This window comes from Sceloporus undulatus, chromosome 9, assembly GCF_019175285.1.
Source record: "Sceloporus undulatus isolate JIND9_A2432 ecotype Alabama chromosome 9, SceUnd_v1.1, whole genome shotgun sequence".
NCBI classification, from domain to species: domain Eukaryota; kingdom Metazoa; phylum Chordata; class Lepidosauria; order Squamata; family Phrynosomatidae; genus Sceloporus; species Sceloporus undulatus.
Genome location: NC_056530.1, coordinates 23,432,058 through 23,458,850, shown reverse-complemented (window position 1 = coordinate 23,458,850; position 26,793 = coordinate 23,432,058). Strand labels below are relative to the sequence as shown.

Below are 26,793 nucleotides of genomic sequence, written 5' to 3'. Positions count from 1 at the left end.
CCACCACCACCTTTCCTGAAACTGAGCTTTCTTGTTGGACAAGTCAACAAAGCCTTGACTCCGCTGTGTAGGAATACTCTTTTACAACGTGGCGTTTTTGGGCAGTGTTTCTTTATTGCACACACCCAGAAAATTGTTCCACTCGATGTAATGTTTTTACCATAGAATAATGCAGTGGCCAAGACCCACTTAGTGACTTTGGGGGCATTACTATCCAGCTGCTGTTGGGCAAGTAGCAAAGAGCCATTGCCCCTGGCCCAGAGCTGGAGGGTGCAAGGGGCTAATAAAATAACCCCTTTACCTCATTCCAAAGAAGACACAACCACGTGCATAACTCTGGGTGGCATGGACATATGTCACTGACAGGATTCCCACTCTTGACTTGCAAGGCTGTGTGTGTGAGGTCCTGGGGCCACACAGCAGGTTGCACATTCAGTCCACTGCAGCTGCAACCCCCATCTAAAAGAGACTTGGGTCTTTAGATCCTGGGGGCCTTTGGGCATTCAGGACAGACAGAACTAGGTGGCCCAGTCGTCCTTCCTGTAGAAGACAATTTTGCTCTTGGAAGGGTGTCCACATTTATCTGTCTTTCATCCCGAGTAGCTGTATCTTGCCCAGCCCTGCTCCGTTGTAACTGACAATGGCTACCATGGCAGCTACTGCCAATTAACCCACCTCCTATAATTACTACTCATGTTTCCCTGTATTTCCTTCTTGCATTTCATGGTGAGAGTGGTGCTTCCACAAGTATGGGGCCACGCAGGCTGTGCAGAGGACACGTTTACACCAAGGAGCCAGAGACCATCATCCTTGCTCCTTCCTGACTTGTCGTATGTGTGTTTTGTTGGGATGGCCAGTAGAAAATTGCTGGTTTGGGTCAGTTGCTAACAGACCTAGCTACAAATGGGGAAGGCATGGGTGAGCTCCCACTCTGGCCACTGCCTCTCAGTGTCCATTCTGCACTATGGGAATAACACTCCCCTCTTTTAGGAATTATTATAAGAATCATGTTGTCTTATTATGACAGTATGAATTATGGCATTGCCTAGTAACTCACTAAAGAGCGCATGACTTTAAAAGCAGGGCTCGTTTCCTAGCACTTGGTGTTTGATGCAAAGCCTTTTGTGTATGTTGGGGTTGAAGGTGAGGACTCCTTGACGTGGAACATGGACGGCCATTAGAGGGCCATTAAGGCAAATGCATTTGCTAAGTGTGAACATCTGGATTTTGACTTCTTTGTGGTTTGGGAGGAGCCTGCTGGAGTCAATGCTTCACAGTGGCACAGATGAAGAAACTTTCCACCCAGCCAATGGGCAGAGGCCAAGGGAGGGATCGCCACGCACTTAATTGAAGGGAGGGCGAACCGAAAAGACATAAATAATAAGAGCTTATGTGTTCAGAGCCTCTGCTTTGGCTGCTGAAACTTGTGGAGGGGAGACAGACCAGGCTAAGATGAAGTCTCACGCGGAAGAACCAGCTTGTAAGTCTGAGCAGATCTGTTCATTACTTCTTTCACTCCTGATATACATGGTGCCTTTTTGCTGGGCTTGTTCATCTCTCTCTTTGTGAAATTTCTTCTAAACCACTTTGCAAGTTCTCCTTAACTCTGGTCTTACTCATTACACCTTAGAGGAAAGAAAAGCCTTCTCTTGAAGGGGGAATGGATTTTCCTTTGAGGAATTTGTGTGCAGTTTTGACTCAGGAAGGTAATTTCCAAGGTATAGCCAGGATAATCTGGAATTTGTCAGTTCTTTTCTGTCTGGTGAAGATTGCAGAGCCAAAAGTTTGTGTTCTTTGCAGTCTCTGTTTGGGCCTGTTGTTGTGCAGTAGTTTGGCAATTTCAGTAACCTTTGTTGAGGAGGAGGTGTTTATGCGTTCCAGTTCAGAGATGCTAGTCCTGTTCCTGTGTTATTGTCATTGTGTTGTGGTTGTTATTACTATTAGCTTTACATATACTCTGCCTTTCCCCCAAATTTTAACTCAAAGCAGGTGCAGTAGAGCAATAAACATACAAAAGTCAACATTAAAATGGAATCAGACTATTCAGAATAATGAAATGATTAAAGATTTATAGTTTAAATGGGTTTATAAAGCATTTAAAAATAGTACATAGAGAGATCTTGTAGCACCTTTGAGACTAACTGAAAGAAAGAAAAATTGGCAGCATGAGCTTTCCTAGACTTCCTCCAAATGCATCTGAGGAAGTAGACTGAAGTCTATGAAAGCTCATGCTGCCAATTTCTTTCATTTGGTCTCAAAGGTGCTACAAGATCTCTACATACTGATTCCATAGACTAACATGGCTATATCTTTGCATTTAAAAATAGTTCAGTACAGTATAAAAAACAGAGCTTTCTTCTCAGAGAGTCAACAATGAAGGCACCAACAGTTCTTTTTACTATAGTATAGATCAGTGCTTCCCAAACTTTGGTCCTCCAAATGTTTTGGACTTCATTTCCCAGAAGCTCCAGTCAGCTTGGCCAACAGTCAGGAATTCTGGCAGCTAAAGTCCAAAACATCTGGAGGACCAAAGTTTGGGAATCGCTGGTCTAGATGAAGAGGGAAGAAAGGTGGCTCAGCATTGCCTTTATCTGAAATCCACATTCTTGGCTCTTGGGTTGGGCTGGACAAGAATTGGAGAGAGGTGGCTTTTGAGTTGTGTCCAGCTCCCTGGGTGTGTATGGTGGTGGTGGTGGTGGTAATGGTGGTTTTAAGGGTGTGGAAAAAAGCTGAATACCACAGAAGTGAAGGGAGGCCCTGGGAAATGCAAGCTCATGCTTTGGTGGTCAGGCCACTCCTGTTTTGGGAATAGCTTTTGCAAGGCTTGCTTCCCTTCTCTTTCTGGGCAGTGCCTGATCCGACGTGTCTTTGCAGACAGGACAGTGGAAGACCAAGGGAGGATGTGGTTACACCTCTGGAAGACTTTTCTCCTATATGCTTGCCTTAAATTTAGCAAGCCAGGAAGCAAAGTGGTTCTGGCATGGAAACTGAGGATTTCTAAAAATGCTTCTCTGCCTGCCTTTTACAGGGAAGAGAAGATTTCTCTGAAGGGAAACTGTGGTTTCCATTCAGCTGGATATTCTAGTGGGTGAGGGTTCAATCCTGATGTTGAGAATCAAGCAGAGAGGAGGAATCACTGGCAGGGAGAACAAGGGGTCGATTTCAGCATTAACAGCCCTAGATAGCAGATTGGGGTCAGGGTGAGACATTTTTGCTGGTCAGTAACAACAACAACAACAGCAGTCAGACCATGAATGCTTTACATTGTCAGTGGAAGCACACAAGGAGGTAGCCATTCTGGCTTCCTTTGGGAAGGAAGTCCCAAGGCCTGGGAGCAGCCACTGAGAAGGCCCTTTCCCTTGTTCCCACCCAGGGTCCCTAGGAAGATGTCAGGAGCCAAAGAAGGATTTAAAGCAGGGCTTCTAGTCTGGAAAATACAACTTTAGAGCCCCTTGCCTGGGATGTTTCCAAGTGAGCCATTGTCCACCATTTCCTGCAATCACATTTTGGAAGCAGGAGAGTGGGGAAACAGCTCCTGATAGTGAAGGTTGGATTTGGTTCTTGGATCTCCAGTTGTCTTGTCAGGTGTCCAGATTCACTGTGTAGGAGACAGCACCAAATGTCTACCATTCATCTCTTCTGACATCCACAGGTACTTGCATGAGTCTCACAATCCTAATACAGAGGTACCCCGGGTTACGAAATTAATTCGTTCCGCCGCTGCTTTCGTAACCCGGAATACTTCGCAAGCCGAAAAAGCCATAGGCGCTAATGGGGAAAAGCCGCGATTTCGTGCGAAAAAGCGCCGAAAAGCACCAGAATTTTTTTCGTAACCCGAAATAACCTTCGTAACCCGGAACAATTATTTTCAATTGATTTTTTTCGTAACCCGGAAATTTCGTAAGGCGGCGCATTCGTATCCCGGGGTGCCACTGTACAGCTAATTGTCTGGGACTCATGGTCTCCGAGAGTCTCCCAGATTCCTCCTAAAATTGACCTGCTGAGGTAGAAAGATATGGATGCCTGTTACAACCCAGATGACTTATGGGCAAATCACAAACAAACATGCAGACACGTTTCCTCCTGGAACTTGTTTGATGTGGGTTGTAAGCTCATTGTTTTTGCTCTGATTGCCTGCAACAGGATATCAGTCATTAAGTGTGCCTGTGTCTGGCCTGTGAAGGTGTTGGTCCTACAGAACAAGAGGCACAACAAAATGTACGGCAAGCTTTTGATTCCAAGAAGTGGTTCTTCAGCTGTGAAGGAAGTAGGAGGAGATTGCTGCTTGGCTTTGAAATTTTGCAGACTTCATGTGCAAAGTAGGGAAGGCATATGAGGTTTTGCTCCCAAGCTTTCAGTGATGCAAAGTGGGCTGTTCTCTCTGAACGTAGCAGTGCACAGTGTGAGCACATTTGGATGAAACAGCAAGCTTTGTTTTTGCTGCAAATCTAGAAAGATAACCTTCTGATCTCCCCTACCGTACAATTGAAGGTGAAATAAGAAAAAGGAAGTGTGAAAGCCAGAGGCTTTCCCCAGCTCTCTGAATGACAAAATGGAGCCCTGGTGGCGCAGTGGTTAAATGCCTGTACTGCAGCCATTCACTCAAAACCACAAGGTTGCGAGTTCAAGACCAGCAAAAGGGCCCAAGCTCGACTCAGGCTTGCATCCTTCCGAGGAGGGAGCTAAAATGAGTACCCAGACTGTTGGGGGCAAATTAGCTTACTTGCTGTTCACCGCTATGATCTTTGGAATAGCGGTATATAAATAAAACGAAAACGAATTATTGTCTTTGCATCTGAACTGAGTCTGTCTGGATTCAAGGAAGTGCTTTCTTGTTCTGTCTAGCATTAACCCCTGCCTGCTCCCCAATTTTAAAACACAGATAACTGCAAGATCATTTTAAAGAGGATGACTGTAAGATGCTAAGGTGGTTTAGCTGTAGAATATGAATAGTACAACTTGCATGTGGATCCAGCATGATCATCTGAGAACACAGCCATGGAATTGCATTGCAGGTACAGATGCAGCCGCTCAGATCCCACTTGATTGGCTTTGAGGCGCAGCGCCCTGAGATGCTGCTTGGATCCAGCAGTGCATCCAAGGTCACAAGAGCCTCCAGCCCTGCCAAGGATGCTTCGCTAAGGGGATCAACGGCTTGGGCAAACTTTTGTAGGTCACCGGTTCACATCCCGAAACAGGGTCTCTGGCAGGCCAGTCCACCAGATGGCTCCGGCATGAATTGTCCGGCTGGCCTGGAACTCCCTTGGGTGGCTAGGTACCAGGGTTGCCACCCGCAACCTAGGTGTTGAGGTCACAGATTTTTCCTGGCATTGGGTTTTGCCACACTAAGCTTGCTGTGACTGTGTCAGTCACATCTCTTAATCATCCACCCATTTGGGATGCTGTGTTGACCTGTTGGGTGTGTAAAACCATGACCTACAATTGAATGAAGCATTTCTGTCTCCACAGGAGCTTTCCCACCCCCCTCTTTGTCCCTGATCGCATGGAGCAATAAATCAGAATTACAGCGAATCACTGATCACACTGACTGGAGTGCAGTAGTCAAGACCAAAACGGTTAATAATGCTGTGTCTGACCTAGGATTCCCAATTTATAAGCTCCATGAGAAGCTGGAAATCATAAAATAAGCCCAGCATTAGATTGTGAGCTACAGCTCAAGAACCCCAGTTCAGCACTTCGGTTTTTTTGTTAGTTAGCGGGTGCTAACTATATTTAATAGTTGAAACTGGGACCCAAGGCAGTTTCCAAATTAAAATCCAATATAGTTAAAACTGGCAAAGGGGTAGTGTTAAAATGGCACAACAGCATTTAAAAACGGTTTAAAACATTCAATTAAAAATAATGAAAAGCAGTTAAGGCTTCAGCTTTAGCCATTGGAAGGAGCCAAGGAGAAGTGACTGGGCAGCATGCTGCTTCTAAATGACAGGCCACAGTTCCCAGCAATCCTGCTTTATTGTTCCATGAGACTAGGCCACTTTCCATAGTTCTTTCTTAATTTGAAGAATAAATCCTCATGCGCTTGGTCATTGTTACCTTAAAAACCAAACGGTCAAATTCTCGTATGAACTGCTCACCATGAAATGGTGAAAATATTCAAAAGGTGAGTCCTTCTTGAATAAAATGGTTGTTCTGTCTTCTGGCCTCGTATGCAAGGCCTACAAGGGAACCTGCAGCCAAACTGTCTAAAACTCACAAAAACAAGGCAGCCTCACAGTTAACAAAAGTTGTCATCAGTTTTGCTGGGACAGTCTAGGATTATCTTCTTCCTGAGGTTTCTGAAATTGGCAGGTTGTGCTGCGTTCATTTCAGACGGCACCATTTTCTGCCTGCAGCTGCAGCTTTAGAGGTTTTTAAAAGCTATTTCTGCCACTATCGGAAGAGTGCCTCTTGCCTCAAAGGGATTTCCACTGAGCGGTGCAAACCTCCCTGCAGACCCAGTTGCTTAAAAAGTTCTGGTCCTTCTAACCTGATTGAGGTGAGATGAAGGCGCTTTGTACCTGCAAGAGATGAGCTCCCAATTGTGTGCTGAGGACTAGGGAATTGCGGCCTTTTTCTTTCCTGAACCTCTTTGCCATGAGTCTCTGGTACTTCATCAAAACTCTGTCAGAACACTTGATTATAACTTCGGCTTCCTTTTTGCTTTTCTTTTTCACTTTTGCTTAAGGAGCAGACTCTGGTTAGAGGGTTTTTTTCTTAGTGTTTTATGCTGGGATAACATTCTGCTATACCTGCGTATGTCGCATTTTGGACTGGAGAATGGAAGAGAACCCTGTTTCCATTGCCACTGAAAGCTGTCCTTCTTTCTCCCACTGGCACTGCGGCACTTGCTTGTGCCACTGTCTGTGTCAGCATAGATATGCCTGTCAGCAGGGTTGCATCCTTCCTCTTGTGTCCCCACCTTCTGTGATATACAAATCTGACCTACTTCTGTGTGTTTAAAGATGGAAAATGTCAACCTAGACCTATCATTCAGGCTTTGGTTGACACTTTACCTAGTTTTCTCAAGTGGTGCCATAACGGAAAACACATTCTCAATCTCCTTGTTAGGAAAGGAGTTAAAACTTTCTTCTGTCCAGGTATATATCTAAGCAATTTGGTAAGGAGATGCCCAATGCTGCTTTGTGCCAGAAATCAAAATACTACCAGAAAGTGGATGGGTGGATGTTTATGGGGAGAGAACCTGTTCATGTCACTCCTTTAGACTGTGTCTGAAAGAAAGGATCAATATGTGGTAGAGAGACTGCTGAGGAAAAAGATTCCTGTTACAGATCTATAAGGGGCCTGTTAGAGTTTTAATTTTCCATAAAGGTGCCTTGGCAGGAGAATGAATGAATGAATGAATGAATGAATGAATGAAACTGAAATTCATTGAGACAAAAATGTTGCTAACTGTCTGTAGCTGAACATAAATAGCTAGTGTTCCTTCCAATCATTTTGATTGGTCTCTCTCCTATTCATGTATGTTTTAAGACACCTGACTCACATTGCTCCATGTTTCTGGGAAGGTAAGCACCCCAAATGCAAGGGGATTAACAAGGGGATACTTGCTAGAATCCCCTCATCTCCACTTCTTGGGCCAGATAGGCAGTCTGGAAAGGGAAGGAGACAAGGCACCATGCCTCAGGTGTTAATACAGCATTCACTTTCTGCAGGGGTTATGCCATCATTTACCTTTTAAGAAAACTCTGTACCCTTGCCCCAACACATCACTCTGTCCATGGGAACATCCTCAGGGTTGCAAGCATGTTTTAACCTCTTCAGCCATCTGAACACACATATCTTTCACTCACATATGGACTAAAAAGCTTTGCTTTAACCACTCCGTATGTAGCTCCATCTCCTTCCCCAGCAGCTGTCAAGCCCAATGGGGCAATTGCTTTGCCCATTAGATAACCATGGAAGGGAAGAGGAAAGGGAGACAGAGGCTACCTCTCATTCTCCTGCATGGAAGTGAGGCATAGGAATGATGTTCTCCGGCCTAGTTTGCTCCCCGCCTTTTCTGTAGCAATAGCCCTGTGACGTCTGGCAGCTGCTGGGGTCATAGTGCCTTTGAGCAGTTTGCAAGAAGCTGGCAAATATTCCTTTGTGCCCTGTTCAAAATGGGACATATGCACTCAATAATATTCAAATGTCGCTAACATAATTTTATCTGTTACGTTTGGTGCTACAGTATTGCTGTGTGTATATAAACATTCTGTATTTATTTTGTTTCTTAAAAGCCATACCTTCTGGTTTGGTAACCTGCAAGACAGCTTGGCTTATATTAAAAGAAGTGTGGTTTGGAAAATGAAATCCAAGCAGTCATTCCCAGTTTCTTCTTCTTAGACAAATAAGTCTAAAACTGTCTTGTGGTTGGTCTTCCTTCTCCTAAGTCCAGTTTGTCTGGTTGAAACAAAACAAGTTGGCAACTGAGGTCATAGCAAGTATAAGTAATGATCTGGACTCCTTCATCTGTCTTCTGTGCATTGATTCCTATTGATTTTTAGCCCACCTGGAGCAAAACACTTGCTGATTCTTTGTCTTTAAAGGATGCACTGCTCTACTGGTGTCAGCCGACTTGCCCTTTGTTTTCAGCAGCTCAGCTCCATTTTAGTGTCGCAATTGCTTTCCAAAGCTCAGCTCTTTCCAAAGTTGTCTTCTCCCTCCCCCCCCCCCCCAAAATGTAGAGGAGGGGGGAAAACCCAAACAGTGACCTTATTTCGTCTTCTGGCTTGATCATTGTCTCTTGGAAGCGTTTCCTCTGAAGGTTATGTGAGGGCTGGTGTCCCAGTCAACAAAAACAAAACAATGGGGGCTGTATTGGTGATGACTCTACCAGCCGGACAGGATTGACTAGGGAACGATCCTACTGAATGCTGAGCTCTCCCAATTGCAGTTGACTTGGGGAACGCCTTTGGGCATCGTCAAGGCTCAGGCATTGGCAGGACTGACTCAGCCATTCCTTTCCTCCTGTGGAGGAGGCCAACAGCAGCTTGCCTTTACCTGAAGTCTTCCTTGTCCTGGCTGGGATACAGATTATGCAAACCAGAAGGATTTCTCAGAGGAGGAGGAGGAGGAGGAGGTTCTCCCAGAGGAAGCAGGGGACAGGGATGTGTAAGCAAAAGCAGGTAGAGAAGAAGGACACACCTCAAGAAGAACTGGTGTGTGAGTCTTGGGCAACCAGAGTACTTGAGGAAAATGAGACTGAAATCAGGGTAATGATCCACATCCCTTTCGTATTCCCAGCATCTGATGGCCTAAATATACCTCAACGCTGTGTTTAAAGCTCTACGTATCCACCGGGTCTCTTCCAACTCATGCAAAAAGAAATATGTCAACTTCTCTTGTGTCTAGTGAGTCCTTGTAATTAAAAATCTTATCCCTGAATATACTCCTATTTAATGGCTGTCTAATTATTGGTTTCATATCTTTTTAGTTGTGTTTTAGACGAGCCAAGTTGCGTTGTTTTGATATTGGGATGCTTATTGTGACTGAATCTCTAAAGCACATGTGTTTCATTCCAAGGGTGTGTCGCCATTTCTGTCTCCTGTCAGAAATGGAGGCGTGGATGGACCCCATCCTCTGATGCAGTGGTTGTTTTAGTTTTTGCTTCGCCTTTATTTTTATTTTTGGGGGTGGGAGAGTTTAATACACCTAGTTGTAGAGCTTTTTACTTTGGACAACTTTGCTTACTAGAAGAGAATATTTCTTTCATCCTGTTTTTAGAATCTTTAAGAATACTGTCTTAGTGTTGTCTTTCAACAAACTTCAGAAGTTGGTTGAAAGATGACACTTAAGGACATGTGTGCATACACTTGTCATCTTGTGTTCTCATACTTGGAGAAAGTGGGATATGAATTTTTAAAATGAGTAAACAGTGTTCCTGCAACACTGAATTGGCTGGCATGTTCAGCTTTTGCATTGCAGGTTGTCTGACCTTGCAGGCTGCTGAGTTCATCTATTTGTAGATGTCTGCCACTGAAAAAGAAACAACCTTTTCTCTATTTTCTTTTAGGTCTGCTAGCCAACATCACCATGTTCAGCAAGAAGAAAAAACGCATTGAGATATCTGCTCCCTCCAACTTTGAGCACCGGGTCCACACAGGATACGACCAGCAGGAGCAGAAGTTCACGGGGCTGCCGCGGCAATGGCAGGGCATCATCGAGGAGTCGGCCAAACGGCCAAAGCCGTTGATCGATCCAGTCTGCATTACGGCGGTCCAGTCTGGTTCCCAGAAGGTAGACAGCTCTAGCTTTGTTCTCATAGGGATCCTGAACTGTTTGGTTGAATGGATGTCTACTGCTAAGCAGAAAACTTCTAAGGCTGTATCCCACTCCTGTTCTGAAGAGGGCAGATGCAGTTTGGTTGCAGACCCTTATGGTCTGTATAGGCAATATTCATTGTGGGTCACAGCCTTCCAAAACCAGAGCTACAACTGGCTGAGAAGTAAGACTTTCAAAGAGCCGTCGGCTAATTTCATACAACCATTTTGTGCTAAAAAGTTGTTGTGGCGTGGTGGCCAGTTGTAAGAATTTCTCAGCACATCTCCCCAGAATGTGGCTTGTTGTTTCCTGGGTAATTTCTTAGAAAGGTAACCAGGTGATGAATCTCCATCACAATACATCCTAAAGGCAGAGGGATCCATTCACAGGACCGTTGCCTTAAAATTAACTACTAGAATTTGATTCTGATAAAACTGTGGAAAGGATTCTGTGGACTTGAATAGTAGAGCTGTCAAAGTCAGATGTTTGTTGTCTTGAAACTTCATGGGATACTGTCTGCCCTTTCTGCTAAACTTGACTAGAGGATTCTTAGCCTCATGTTCTTGGGATGTAATGTGAGATATGCTGCCTTTATCAAGTGTAACCAAGTGTTGGTTCAGGAATAGATATTTTGTTCAGGAGTCAAATACAGTGTTTGTGCTTGGTACATGGTAGGTTTACAGTACACCTCCAGCGACATTTGGGTAAGGAGGGGGGATTATCAGCGGCAAATCTGGCATATGTCAGAAATGTTTGGACCCCGATATTAAGACGGAGGTGGGATCTGGTATAGCACTCCAGGGATGAAATGTACCATGTGTGCCAGCTCTTGAGTTGGCCTCTGGGGACAGAAACAGCTGGCATTCAGAAGTGTCACGAGGTTCAGCTTGAAGTGAAGGAGATGGGATTTCTCCTGTTCAAGGGGAGTCGGCATGGGATTGGGTGCTAGCAAGCCAGATTCTGGAAAGAAGGTGGTCTTTGCTGTGCCAGCTAACCAGAAGAGGAAACTGCCAGGTCTAGAGGTGTGTTGTCTGTGTCTGGGAAGGGTTTTGCTTCCTTGTTTTGCTGATCTGTTTTTCCTGAGTTGGACTGCGTGAGCCTCCATATCAGATTCACAGTCTGATGATGACTAAGCTTAACTGTATGAATGTCCACAGTGGCATGGAGAAGGGTCGTCTTTGCTGGCTCCACTTCCTCGTGAAGGAAGCAAGGGGTGTTCTGCTTCAGTTCGTACTTTGTACCAGAAGCAGGTGAGAATGGGTATCACTGATAGGGTTACCTCACAGAGAAGGTGTCTTCGTGGACTTTGGTTCAGCAGTGGCAGGATTTCAGGAAAATAGTTCATAATTATTGTAGGAGAGTGGCAAAAATGGCACACTGTGCTAGACTAAAATATTGGTCCGTTCTTGAGCTAGGCCCAAGTGTTTGAAAATCAAATGGATGTGTACTTGCATGCCCAAGTTTGGGTGATCACTTGTCCATTGTGCAAAGAATTTAGTATTTCTCCCCTTTGTATGTTGTATTGTGTTCATATTTTAATAGAGCAACTAGAGATGGTGAACCAAAAATAAGTGTTGGTCTCCTCAAGTATTTTGGCTGGAGCAGTTGACCATCATCTTCTAGAACAATGGTTCCCAAGCTTTGGCCTTCCAGATGTTTTGGACTTCAGCTCCCCAGCATTCCTGACTGTTGGCCAAGCTGATTAGGGCATATAGGAATTGAAGTCCAAAATACCTGGAGGACCAAGTTTGGGAACCACTGTTCTAGAGGTCGTTCTCCCCAAGAACCAGGCAAGGCAATAAATACTTGACCCATCCCTGACTGAACAGGGAAGAGGCTTCTGATGGTCAGATTGGAGGCTGCACTTTATAATTTTAGCAGGAGATGGCTCCGTGTCCTTCCATTTTTGGGAAGAAATAAGGAAAAACGTACTGTCTGAATAAAAACTGAGCCCCATCATGAGGGGGGTGGTTTCTGTGTGGGAGATCACTAATTTTACCTGTTTTCCCAGCAGGGCTTGGAGTCAGAGTCATGGAGTCGGTCAGAAGCCATTTTGAGCAGAGTCAGAGTTGGTAGAAAAATACCGACTCTGGCTTCTGAATAAAATACTTATATGGTCCATTCTCAGTATCCACAGATTCCACATTCATGAATTCAACCTATCAGGGTTCAAAAATATTCACCCATTTCCCTCTAAAAAGCAAAATTTGATTTTGCCTTTTTATATAAGGGACACTGTTTTACAACGCCATTGTATATAATGAGATTTAAGTTTGTATGGATTTTGGTATCCATCCAGGAGGTCTTGGATCCAAACTCCTGCAGATAATGAGGGCTCACTGTAATATTAAATGCCTAATTTATTGCCTATTTACTTTCATGGGAATTTAGGAAGGTCTTCCTACTTAGAAATGTTAATCAGATAAATATATTTTATGATCTCTCTCTAAGTAGCCTGATGATTCCTGTGGTGGCAATGAAATGCCTTGTGCTACCATTGTACTGCAATAAATGTATTATTCCTAATTAATGTACATTTGCCATTTATGAAGGGGATGTAGTTGGAGAGCAGATGGGTTGGAGTCAAAGGTTTGGTGTACTGACTCCACAGCCCTGCATCCCAGTAAATGTGGTAGATCTGCTGGGTTTGCCTGTTTCCCATGCAGGCGCAATGCATTGCTGGGGAGGGTGAGGCACATGGATTATCTCTGTGTCCCTCATTCTTTGCTTGGAAGCAATGACCGAAAGAGAGAGGCCTCTGTTGCCCTCCTTGGCAGGGTGGGAGCTTAAGTTTCTGCAGGCCTTTGCAAAATACCTCTTGTTTACCAAGGAGGACGCTTCAGGAACTGGTTCAGGGCAGCGGGGCCATTTGCTGCTTCTTGTGGACGGCTTGCTGGGGCACCCAAGCAAAGTGGAGGGATTGCATTAGCAGCTGTTGCTCTCTGAAGTCCGGCTTTGTCTTGTTTTTAGGCACAGAACCTAGTCAGAAAGGTGCATCCTTGTGAATCTCCTCTTTTAAAAACTTTTCAAAACCGCCATGTGTTTGTGCAGAATTACATCTGTATGTGTGAGCGGTGGTAATTCTGTTGCACACAATCCAGTTTTTGCACTGCTCTAGGTGACTTTCAGTGGAGCTTTGGAAATGACTTGAAGGCACACAACAATAGCAGCAACAGTGTTGACTTGCCTCCTCTGTTTTCATCCCTAACTAGGATTTTGGCTCAGAGTTTGCACTGTGCTCAAAACCCAGAAAGCTGTTTAGCAGCAAGCTTGAGCGGCCACTTTCTCCGGCCTCCTCGGCCCATTCTTCTTCTGAGCAGAACTCTAGCTTCTGCTTCCAGACCCAGAATGCACACCACACACAGACTGCCTTTAAGGAGCCTTTAACCGTTGGTGTTTCCAGCTGCTTCAGTGAGGTCTGAGCTGTGTGATAAGAAAACCTTTATGCTGTCATGTGGCAGTTGTATGAAAGAACTTCCACAGTGCTCAGATATGCATTGTGTGGGCTGGGAATGGAGATCAACTTGTGCATATTAATCATCCAACAGCTAACACAAAAAGCAGAGTGGGGTGGGGGCATACATTAGGTTGTGTGCCAACAGTGCCATAGAGCAGAGGATCCCCATCTCTGTTTCTCATCAGTCCTCTACTCCTGGAAGTGCTATCAGAGTCTGTTCATAGAATCAGCAAGATCAGGTGAGCCCTCTTCTGGATTTGTACCATTCCAGCCTGTGAAGGGTTTGCATGCTTGAATTCTCTGGTTCTGGGATGAAAGGCAGCATCTTCTCATGTAGAAGAAGAATACACAAGAAAGGAGGTAAAGCTGAAGGCTTCTCCCTGACTTGCTAGCTGCCTGTGCATGGGCAGTTACTTTCACGGAGAGACATTGGTAGGCCACCCCACCCTGCCCACTGCCAGGAGGAGATATAGATATAAGTATGTCCATCCTGCTTACTCCCTGGGTTCAAAATATCCTTTTCTGGTAGCCAGTAGAGAGCTTGGACTGACATATTTTGCAACTAGATAGACTAGATGATAATGGCTGAGACATTTGTTTGAAACCTGCATTTATCTTTATGTGTAGCAACTGGATTCCTTCATTCAGGGGACCCTGGCAGCACGTCCAAGGGTCACTTTTATATCTCAGAAACCTCTTGGCGGGCCAGATAGACGGCTTAAAAATAATCAACAGCAACAAAAAAGCCCACAAAGTGGGTTGAAGTCCACTTCTGGCTCTCATGCATTTATATTTTTAAAACATATTAAACAATATTGAAAGCCTCGTGACCTGTTTAAAAAGTAACGTTTTGCCCCTGGAGACTTCCAGGAGCAGAAATTCGCCCAAGTCTCCAGGGCCATCCTTTGCCTGCCCCTGCCTTTGGTCCTCCTGCTTGGGTTTCTGGAAAGATCTTTCATCCTACTCATTAGAGACGCTGGCACACTATGTCTCCCAGGGTGGGTTGGAGATGACAGCCGCTGGCTTGCTTTGGGTCTGGGTTGGAGGAGCAGACCCATGAAAGACCGTTGACAAAGGTCTCTAAGCAAACCTAGGCATCAAGGCACTTTAGATAAACTGTAAAGACCTCTCCAAACTGGGAGAAAGGACCTCAAAACGTTGAATGACATTCAGTGTATGCCGGTGCACATTGGGGCCATAAATAACCCAGTTCCACAGCTCCACGTTAATGAGATCTAAGCTTTCAGCAAATGGCCAAGAAACATGGGAGTTATAGAAGACAGTGTGATGAAAGGGTCAACCAAGCCTGCAGTTGTTGTTAAAAAAAGAAGACGGAAAAGGCAGATTCCATGTTGGGCATATTTAGGGAAGGAATCAAAAATAAACTACCTGTATTATTCTGCCTCTACACAAAGCCCTGTAGTGTAGCCACATCCGGAATCTCATGTATGGTTCTGTCAACAGACCTCAAATAAAGATAATTGTAGAGCCAGAAAAGGGTGACCAAAATGATGAAGGGAATGGAACAACTCCACTTACAAGGACAGCTTGGACTATTTGGAGTAAGTTGGGGAGAGAGTAGAGGTTTATGAAACTATACTTGGAGGAGAAATTGGAACCTGGCATTATCAATTTGAGCAAAGTAGTGGGAGATACAGTCGCAGCGATGGCTGTGTGCCTTCAGGTCATTTCTGACGTCCTCCAAAGTGCAACGAAAGAGAATACTTAGAAATAATATTGTTATTTATGCAGCTCCTTCTGAGCAATAGCTTCTCTGAGAGAAAATGTAAACGTTACAAATAATAATATTATTTACAATTGTTCTTTTTTACTATATTCCCTCCAAACTGCAAGAAAAGGTAATAATTGCAAATAATATTATTATTTATATCGCTCTTTTGGGGCGGCAGCTTCTCTGTGGCCTCTCCGCACTGCTACAAAAGGTAATAATTGGAAATAATGTTGTCCAGATAGTTGTATTTGAACTATATTCCCTCTAAACTGCAACAAAAATGTCATCGACAGAAATAATATTATTTATATAGCTCTTTTTGAAGAACATACTTGGCCTCAGCTTTATCTCAGTAATCTTTACAACAGCCCTGCAAGGTGTTGTTGTTGCTGTGTGCCTTTAGGTTATGTCTAACTCATGGCAACACCATAAGGTGACCCTACGACAGGGTTTTCTTGGCAAGATTTGTTCAGAGGTGGCTTGCTTTCATCTCTCTCTGAGGCTGAGAGAGTGTGACTTGCCCAAGGCCATCCAATAGGTTTCCATGGCTGCATGGGAATTTGAACCCTGGTCTTGAGAGTCATAGTCCAATGTTCATCTTACTACACCACCCTGGAATTCACTTCCCTGGGATGTACTGAAGGACCCAGGATGTAGCGCTGCCTTCCCGCAAGAGTACACACTGTGCTGTGAACCGGAAAGATCCAAAACCAGAGTTTTATAGACAGGTTTTAAATCACAACATGGATTTCAGGTCAATAACATCTTAACACCAACTGTGGTTTAGATGCAGGGAATGAGGCACAACCTAGATAGATCATGGCTGAAGAAGCTACATAGCTTCCTTCCAGCTTTTGTTTTTCAAATCCAGCCAAATCCATTTTGTTGTGGGTTTTAAAGAATGTTTCTAGCCTAGATGGGGAAGCAATTCTAGACGGCTCCTCTGACGTTGCCAGTATGTGAGCGTTCCCACCCCCGCATGCCCTGCTTCTATACGCTTCATTGTCTGTGCAAAAGCCAAGCCTTTCTCAGGCCACTGTCAAGCATCCATTGGGCACCTTAATTCCCCCCTTTTATTTCTTTGTTTTGTGCTGCTTACCTTATTTTTTTTTCTTTTTGTGTTCTGTGTGTCTTTTTTGTTTTTTCCCACCACTACCCTCCGCCTTCCATTTCCCCTTGTGCCCCAAGACCATCGTGCGGGGGAACAAAGCAGCCAAGGATGGTTCCCTGGCCTGGTTGCTAGATGAGTTTGAGAACATGTCGGTGTCCCGTTCCAATTCTCTGCGAAGGGACAGCCCTCCCTTCCCTCCCCGGCATGACCAACTGTACCAGGAGAACGGCCTGAGCGAAGCACTCGCCAGACCCCGGCATTATCACCACCAACACCACCACCAGCATGCTGAGGAAGATGCTGGGGGAGGCAGGAGCAAAGAGCCCAAGGAGCAGCGGAACCGACACGGAGCCAAGAACGAACCGGAGCAGAGCAGGGAATGGACTGCTGTGCCACACCACCGGGGGCAAGAGCCCGCCAGCAAATCTCACCAGCTCTCTGGCCACCATCGACCGCCTCCTCCTGAGTACCACAAGCCTGCCTTGGACCACAGGCACAGACCCCATGAGCGAGATGGGAGGAAGGAGCCCCCCGATCGTGTGGTTAGGAGGGAACGCACTGATGGCCCTGACAAAAGGCCCAAGTCTGCCTTCACAGGGGAGACCAGCCCACAGTCCCCCCGGGAAAAGCGGCCCCTGTCGGGCCCAAATATCCGGACCCCCAACATTCCTGTCTCAGAGGGGGTCATGAAAACGGCACAGCAGACCGGACGGCCGTTTAACACGTATCCACGAGCGGACACAGACCCTGTCCGAGGTGTTCAGGTAAAGATGCCTCCTTCTCCCTGTAGCTTGGGGGACACCCAGGCTTAGCCAGCCAGGATCTATTCACAAGAGATGCTCTTGGTTCCCTTGCTGTGTGAGCTCCTCCAACAAGTGAAGGACCAAGTCTTTTTTTAAAAAAACCAAAGGACTGGCACATCTTTGTCGGCATAGTCTTGGGTGATGGTTTGTGTGATGGGCTCTGAGCTCTGTTGGAGCCACGAAGCCTGTATTGCCCTCTGCGGCTGCAAGTAGTCAACGGCAGCAACTACAAGGGCTGCCTATTTACAGTTCTCCATTCCCTGCTCCATTCTCTCTGTTCCATGCTGGCTGTGCCACATTTCTCCTTCCAGCAGCTCTTCCCACCACTTTCCTGCTGTGTGAGGGCATATCCTGCCTTGCCTTTGCTATCTCAGTCCTTGCTTCCTCTAACCTGAGCTACTCCAGTGGTGTCCACTCTCTGAAGGAAAGACATCATCTCTCTGCTTCTCTGTGTGTGTGTCCACTCTTCTAACAATCCTATGCAACCGTGTTATCTCCTTTTCTCCTGTAGAGTGCCTCCTCTTTCTGTCTCTCCTAGTAGAAAATCCTGCAGCAATGCAACCAGCTTATTTTGCTGTAAGCCTGTATTACGAGAGAATCTACTAAATGGTTGTTGGATACCTGAAGGCTTTTTCTGGCTCCCTGTCGTGCTCCTGTGTTCTTCTGCCACCCTCCTTTCTCTTTCAAGAATGGCACCATCCGCTGCAAATTCTTTCTGCCTCCAACTCACCACTAACACCTCCACCTTGGGCCCTGTTGTTCCTGCTAAAATCCAGTAGGAAATTAGGCTGCTTTCCTTTTCCGCTTTCTGTCAGCAGCATGGAGTATCTGTATCTGTTCTAGGTAGGATTCTCCTGTAAGAAGTTGGAGAGAGATGAGATATTAAGTTCTCATTCAAACCTTACCATTGTGGGACTGTTTTCTCATGAGTGGGAATAGGTGGGACCAAAACTCAATGTTAAAGCACATGGTTTACATGTGGAAAGCCCCAATTGAATCCCTGGCTTCCAGTTAAAGGGACACTGTATGGATGGGTTTTCCAGAGGGCATCTGTGGAGAGACAAAGGATGCTGCCCTCAGATGGCCTTTAATCTGAATTATCAGTCTCCCTTAATTTATGGTATATGTTCAACATTATAGTTCAGCTGTAACCCAGGTGTTTGGGGAATTAATGCCAGTGAAAATAGACAGTACTAGATTGAATATGCTGATGGTCTCTTACCTGGGATTCACCAGCTCCTTATCCAAGAATTACTCCAATTTCTAGAGTGTCTACGAAAAAGGAACATGCAGATTGACATGCTCAGGTACTACCTGTTATCAAATGTGTGATTAGATTTGATATGGGCACAACCACAGGTGACTCCCGATTAAAATTTTTAAAATGGTCTCCTGTTTCAATCTGCTATTGTTATAATACTGGTAGAGTACTCTGGAGTGTGTGTACCTGGGCTGTTTCCATCCCTGCATTTTCCCTTTTCAAGGAGTGTGTAGGAAGCTAAGGGACTGGCATAAAAACACAGTGGGATCCAGCCCCAGGTATCTGTTCTTAATGTAACTGGTTTCCCCCCTTCCTGTTTCTAGGCAGAGCATAGAGCTGGGAAACCCCAGGAAACAGCATCCAACGGTCCTATCAGTGGAAACAGCAGCTCATCCAGGCCCCCCCACGTCAGGCCCAGCAAGATCCAGGAACCCAGAGCCACCCCATTCGGGACTCTCCCAGCATGCCTCAGACCCCCACTTAACACACATCCCACCCCCGGCCCATCAGCCTTCGTACTCCCCACAGCAGCCCCCATCGGCTCCACCACCTCAGCCCCCGCAACAGCCTCCAGGCCCGCCTCCCCCAGCCCCTCAGCAGCCACGCTCCCCCCAGCGTGAGCCCCAGCGTGTCTCCCACGAACAGTTCCGAGCTGCCTTACAGATGGTGGTTGACCCAGGTGACCCCCGAACCTACCTGGACAATTTCATCAAGATCGGGGAAGGGTCCACTGGCATCGTGTGCATCGCTACTGTCAAGAGCACGGGGAAGCTGGTGGCTGTCAAGAAGATGGACCTGCGGAAGCAGCAGAGGCGGGAGCTGCTCTTCAATGAGGTGGGAGGGAGACCTTTCCCTGATTCTGGGACGTTGCACATGATTGTGTACATGTCAGTGGCTGAGATCCTGTATATTTCACATTGTGGTGTAATAGTTCTGCAAGTGGATTATCAGGATGGAGTTAAAACAGAACCCTGTCCCCTCTTTAATAGAGGGAAAGCTGTTCTTAGTGGTGTGTGAGGGACTGTGCTTTGCCCCAAGAGCCATGGCTAGAAAAAGTAAAGCATTGGATCTTCAGCTCCCATAATTCCTGATTGTTGGCAAAGATTGTTGGGGCTTCTGGAAGCTGGAGTCGAAAACAAACCACTGGAGTAGAGCATTCAATGCAGCAGTATTTATGCTGACTGCATTGTGGGGTGGTGCCAGAAGGAATTAAAGCTTCTTCGTTGCAGCTGAGTGTTCCTGTGTAAGCTGTAATGCTTATGATTTTAGTCTCAACATTCTTTCCCCCACCCTCCTTTCTAGGTGGTTATCATGAGGGACTACCAGCATGAGAACGTGGTCGAGATGTACAACAGCTACCTGGTGGGCGATGAACTGTGGGTAGTCATGGAGTTCCTTGAGGGTGGCGCACTGACTGACATTGTCACACACACAAGGTGGGTTGTGTGGGAAAACCCAAGTTCTCTTTTGTGGCTGTCCTGCTGCACATGGCCTTTCAAGTGCTGGAGCACTACCTCTTAATCCTGGTTGCCGGGGAGCAACCAGATTTGTGAGTTCTTGCCTCTCCTGCCTTGTCATAAGTTCTCAGAGGTATGTGATTGCTGCTCGCTGTTGGAAACAGGATGTTGGACTAGACAGACCACTTTGGTCTCATCCAGCCAAGGGGCGTGGGGGCATTGTTCTTAAATCCTAAATGAGAAGGGAGCAATAAGCAATGGGTGCTGTGTTCCTCTTCCAGGATGAACGAAGAGCAGATTGCAGCAGTTTGTCTATCTGTCCTAAAGGCGCTTTCAGTCCTCCATGCTCAGGGCGTCATCCACCGTGATATCAAGAGTGACTCCATTCTGCTCACCCACGATGGCCGGGTGAGTTGCATCTCTCCCAAGAGTGGATTCACACACATCCATAGATTAATTTGTTACCATTTTAATTACCATTGTTCCATCCTGTAGAATCCTGAGATTTTAGTGAGGTACTTAAAATTAGTGAGCCAGCATTGCATAGTGGTTTGAGAGGTGGACTACACCTCTGGAGACCCACATTTGATTCCCCACTGAGCCATGAATCCCATTGGCTGACTCTGGACAAATCATACTCTCTCCACCTCAAAGGATGACCAGGGCAAACTTTGTCTAAACAAATCTTGCCAAGAGAACCCCATGATAATTTTGCCTTTGGGTCGCCATAAGTTGGAAGCGAATTGAAGGCACACAACAACAACAAACTTAGATTTGCCTGCTAAGGAGCTTGAACATTGAAATTTAGGATGGGTTACTAGAGCTCTCTAGCAGCGCCTTTTAAGTCCCTCCAAACTATAAGTCCTGAGAGTCTGTAGGATGGAAAGTTAAAAGTGTGAAGCTTTGTAACTGTATATTACAGATGCACTCTTTAAGTTTCCAGAGTTCTTCATTTTTCTATCATCCTCGTTGATGTAAGGAGTCCTGCAATCTCTGGTCACTGCTGCACCTTCCACCAAAGTCTCCTGGGGGATGACTATTGGCCCCCTAGCCTCCCACAGTTGCCCACACCTGCTTCACAACTTCACCTTCTGACATGTTTCATCACCAGTGTTTCTTTCTCTTTGTTTCCTTGCAGGTCAAACTCTCTGACTTTGGATTTTGTGCTCAAGTGAACAAGGAGGTGCCACGGCGCAAGTCCTTGGTTGGGACCCCTTACTGGATGGCACCAGAGCTCATCTCCCGATTGCCCTATGGGCCAGAAGTAAGGGGGCATCAGGAGTGGAATAGGGGGAGGTAGAAATACAGGGCTTTGATATTGCAAGGAAGCATTTCATCTGAGTAGAAGGCTGTTTTTGACTAGCTTCAGGACTTTTCCTGAACTTAGACTGAGTGACAGAGTGGGGCAGAAAGGGGCTTAACTGGCATTCAGAGTGGATTTTGAGTCCCATCTAGGAGGATATAAGGTTGAGAGTGTGATTATAATCATCTAATTTTGTCTGTCTGTTACCAAGGAAGCCGTCCCGCCTCTGGTTCATGGTTCTTCCATAAAGATCTTGGAAAGTCCTGAAAACCTGGTTTGAATTGTGGTGTAAAGAGCAGAATTCTGGATGTTTGCCCTATTCACCATCACCACCTAGTTAAAACAGAAACAGTACCCACCTGCTATAATAGGAATAGGCTCCTTGTTGTCCTCTGGATGATGTTGGATTGTAACTCCCATCAGCCCAAGTCAGCACAGCCAGTACCAAGGCAAGTTTCAACCCAACAACATCTGGAGGCCACAAATTACCCCACATCTGCAGAGTCCAGACTTCTGTGTCTTTGGGCTGTGTTGCAAAGTTTCCCTGTTTAGATTGATCTTTGCAACTGGGTGTGAGAGACTTGGCTGAAGTTCTTCCTTGCTGGCTGTTTTTGTTTCTGCCTCATGATCTGTCCTGAGGCTTTGAGACAGGGTGAGCTATGGAATCTTTCAGTATAACTCCTTCAAAGGACCTGTCTCATAAACAGGCCCCATAGTGTTTGACCATTTTTCTTTGGTTTCAGGTGGACATCTGGTCCCTTGGAGTGATGGTTATAGAAATGGTGGATGGAGAACCCCCTTATTTCAATGAGCCTCCTCTAAAGGCAATGAAGATGATCCGAGACAATCTGCCACCTAAACTCAAAAATGTGCACAAGGTAATACACTCCTTCCTGTTTTTCCTGGCTTGACTTACCCCTTCTTTCAGGGATGTCATGTTTGGTGTCAAGAATTGGATGTCCAGGTATTTTGGGGTACAATTAAGCTATAATACGGAAACTCACCAAATTAGGACGCAGCCCACCAAGTTGCCCCGAGGAACTAATGCACCCCTTAGCCATCCCCAATTGCCCACCCTTGGTCCTCCAAATAGAGCAGGTTATAAACAGGTGTGCGTGTGTGTGTGTTGTCTTTCTGTTTCTGCAAGATAATCTTCTCTCTGTCAGCTGTGATTCACATTGTGTTGCTTTTTGCTCTTCCAGGTTTCACCTTCTTTGAAGGGGTTCCTTGACCGCTTGCTGGTCCGAGACCCAGCCCAGAGAGCCACCGCAAATGAACTCTTGAAGCACCCCTTCCTGGGAAAAGCCGGGCCCCCTTCCTGCATCGTACCCCTGATGAGACAGAACCGGATGAGATGAAAAGAGACGGATGAAAGAGGGCAACTTACCAAAGAGCGAGCAAAAGAAAGAAAGAGGGAGCCTCTATCATCCCTGGCCGGTCCCATGAAGGCAGCTCCAAACTCTCCAGTGTCCCTGTGGGCTTTGTGGCCTTTCCTAGCCTTCTCCCCTGGGGAAGAAGGACTGTTTCCCTGCAGACCCTGAAGGCAGAAAGGGCTGGTGGGGAGTGGGAGAGACTTATCATATCAGGGACTTGCGGGGGCCTGAAGGCTGCCCTTCCTTAAGGACTTCTTTTTGCCTGCTGATGACACTGGATCCTCATAACTGGAGTTCAGCCTTCCTGCCACCAGCTCCGCTTTCCCATCTCTGGCAGGGACACTCTCTGCATCTCCATTCTGTACTACTGAGTTGGAAGGGAGGGGGGTTGACTGCTGGGGTGGGAAGTTTTTAAAAGACTATAACATTTCCAATTGCCATTTATCATTTATATCAAGAGTCTAGGACAGTGGTGTTCTGGACTGTGGGGTGGGAGAAGAGGTCAAAAACACTATCCATCTCCCGGCTGGGTCTTCAGAGTCATTCTTGTTCTCCTGTCCTAGAAAGCCCATCCTTTCTTCTAGTTAGTAAAGACAGAAGAGGCAGAGGGGCCTTGGAGGAAGTGGGGAGTTCCACTCCATATACATACACACACCTACTTCAGTTTCTGGGGACTTGGAGAATGGTAGACAGAGTTACAGCCCGAGTCTTTCCTTTTCGAAAGCACCTGCAGTTATGAATTGGGGGAATGTCCTTAGCAGTGATATTGCTTCTCTGCAAAGGCAACAAGATGGTTTCTCTCAGGTGCCCCAGTCTTAGGCAGGAAGACTCTCAATATATAGAACAGGCTTCTTTGTTGGGTGAGGGGCAGCTTGGTGCCGATAATCTGGAATTCTTCTCTTGTTCCGAACTGCCAGTTATAGTTTGGGGTTCTCGGTCCAAAGTTAGAGGGCCCATGTGGAGCTTCTCATCTTGTTTTTTGTTTTAAAGGGCTCATTTTGGAAGGGCCCAAATACCTCCTGGACTTGACTGTGAGGGTGCAGGTCTTTCAGCCGGCAAGTGTGCCACTGTTGCAGAAGCATTCTCCCTACTGCCATGAAAGAAGCAAACCTCAGGGTGGGAGATGTGTTTTTATATATATCAGGGGAACATTAGGGGGACCTCTGGGTAGCAAACCAGCCCTCCCCTCTAAAGGTCCTCCACAATAAACAGCTCGCCTTGAGGCCACGCATTAACCCCCATCCACCGCTGGGTTTCTTACAGCTTGGCTAAGAACTGCCCTTCCACCTGATGAGCCCCAAAGGCCCATTTTAATCAGAAGACTTTCCTTTCTTGCTCAGTTTTTGCAGAGCTTCAGAAAGAGTTGGGTGGTCAGCAAGATCTCTTCTTCTCACAGCCTTCAGCATCCCTTATCCACACCATTGGAAACCGGGCCAGAATAATGCAGGGCTTGTCCCTCTCTCTTCCCTTGGTTGTCCCTCGACTCCCTCTGTCCTTTCCTGCTTTCTGCTTGGCCCTGTAGCAAGGAGGTCTCTCTCTCTTCTGCCTTCCGCTTGCTTTGTGATTAACTCCCTGTCCGTTACTGCAGAGTTGTAGCTTTAGGATTGCTTAACTTGAATGGTGCCGGGATTTCTGGATGCTCTGCAGATTTGCTCTGACTCAGAAGGTGGCTTGTGGTTTGGGATGAGGTAAGAGGTAAGAGGAAGGAAAGGGGTAGGTGAGGTGCTCCCTGCCCACATTCATACTGAAATTCTGTCACTTGATATTGGTCTGAGCAAAGGAGGAGGAGATCATTCATGCGAGGAGAAGGTTCCCATCTCTCTTGGTCTTCCTGCTTCTCCTTGCTGGGTGTTTTGAGCTGGTCTCAGCATATAAAATAATGTGTCTTCAAACGCCTGTAAATTTTTTGGCACTTGCTCCTCAAAGCATCTAAGGTCTCATGATGAAGAGAACCACCAGAACATCATCTTGGCTAGGTATTTATTGGGATGCATCAACCAAAACTCAGGGCCTTCTGTATGCCTCAAATTCTGCTCGTGCCATCTGGAAACATGGGCAAAGGCAGGCATGCTGAGGGAGGTCAAACCATTGTTTGAGGGTCTGATAGATTGGCTCTGGGCTGGACCAGTAGCATGGGCAGGAACCTTGTTCCAAGTGTGGTTCCTTCTTGGTTGGTCTTGCTTCTGGATCAGTGAAAGCCTCAGTCTGGAGGCCAGGAAATAGGAAGGGGATGGCATTCTCCTTTCTCTGTGAAAGAAGGGCCTTCAGGGGGCCAGAGTTGCCTGGTGTTTGCTTGTCAGTGTCCCTAAAGGACACTCGGGTAGGAAAAACTGCTTTGATGAAGACAGCAAGTTTGTTCATGGACTCTAAAGGACTCCTCCATCCTTCTCTTCTTTACCATCTCTTTCCCTTGCATGCTGTCTATTGTGGTGTTTTTCTGCATGCCAGAATTATGAGAAAGGGTTCTGTTTTTCCCTCAAGGGTTTGGGGAACCGTCAACAGGTATATCATACCTTTCTTTCACTGTGTTACTACTTCGGTTGGGTCGGGGCAATGGGGAAGGAGGGAGGGAGGGAGGGAAGCATCTCATGTCCTCAGGGCCCTCTTTCGATGCAAACTGCCCATCTTTCTTCTCACTGGTGTTGCTTCTGTTTTGCTGCATCTGACCCTCCTCTCCCTCACACACACACAACCAGGATTTCCCCTGCGTTTGCCTGCTTCTGTGGGACTCACACAGTTTTGCTTTTCAGAGGAGCGGTCTGAGTTTATCAAAAATCAACAACAATCTTGCACATACCCACTTCTCATTGAGGGAAGCTGTATTTAGGAAACCCAAAATAGGCAATGGCTGTTGAGCATGATTTGCAAAAAGGCCCCACTATTCTCTTGTTGCTGGGAAATTCTTTTTCTCAGCAAACACCACACTACACAGCCATGGGCTTTGTGTTGCTGTCACATCCCTGGAAAAGCATGCCACTAGTTTTGAACTCTACAAATGTTGTTGTTTCCCGCCAGCCTGTGTCCCACCCTCCCCGATCCTGTGTGAGCCTGAGCATCCCTGCTGCTTTGTGTGGGTCTATTTTCTCTGCCCCATGCACACATCTTGGGGGGGGGGTGTGTGTGCTACTTTGCAAAGGTCCCTGCCATCAAAACCTCAAAACAGGTGAGCCTTTGAGGTCCAGCAAAGCAAATACTCAAAAGAGCTCTTCCAGCAGGCAGGGTCTGGGCTTTTTCTCTTGACTTCCAACCACTGTAACCACGGAGGAACCAAATCCCCCCCTTTTACAACAAAGTGGGTATTGTACCACATTTTGGGAACGGTTTTTAACTCTTCTTGCAGCTTTCAATCTGAGCCAGCCCCTTCCCTTTCTTTAATTGTCTGGAAAACTTGCAGGTAAACCTTCATTGGAAAGAAGGTCCCGAATTGCTGGGTGACACTCCCCATTCCCCCTCGCTGACAGCCAGCTTCAGGAATCACTCCTTTGTGCACACACAAACACACTTCTTAAGGGCACTAACACCTCTCAAGGATGCAAAAACACTACACTTTTCCAGCAAGGAAAAAGTCTGGCTGTCGAAATCCCTCGAGGGAAGAGGTGTCACACAGCGATAGCCTCCATTTCCCAAATGCCACACAACCTCACTACTCTCTCCCATCCCATCCCAGTTCTTTTTAAGGTGTCGAACTGGAATTTTAACTCTTATGCCTGGTGGAAACTGGCATTGCGGACCCACGCCTCTGGCCTCCTTGTAGCTGGAAGGTTTTTATATATCTCTGGAGGTTTGGGGCTGAGGGTCTCTTCCCTCCACCCTTCGCCAGCTACAAGAATTACTACTGATTCATTTTGTGGGGTTTTTGTTACCGTTGTTTATTTTTAAAGAGAGAAGTTATTTATATTGTAATTTTTTTTGTAACACAAACAGTATTTTGCGTTGGGATGATTTTTAAAACTCTTTGTTTCGGACAGACTGCTGTGACTTAATTCCTAATAACGGTTCAGCCATGAATTGTATAAAGAGCCTGGATTTCGTG

General features: G+C 46.2%; 1 protein-coding gene across 1 annotated transcript; it reads left to right on the top strand.

Annotated features, from left to right (window-relative positions):
- The first annotated feature begins 1,381 nt into the window (after positions 1–1,381).
- On the top strand, positions 1,382–26,793 carry PAK4 (p21 (RAC1) activated kinase 4). Its single transcript, XM_042439737.1, is given in 10 exon segments — positions 1,382–1,480; positions 10,016–10,239; positions 16,641–17,327; positions 18,951–19,025; positions 19,027–19,461; positions 19,930–20,063; positions 20,366–20,492; positions 21,223–21,348; positions 22,131–22,265; positions 22,590–26,793. Coding segments are annotated over 10 exon segments (2,127 nt in total). The 5' UTR covers positions 1,382–1,452; the 3' UTR covers positions 22,746–26,793.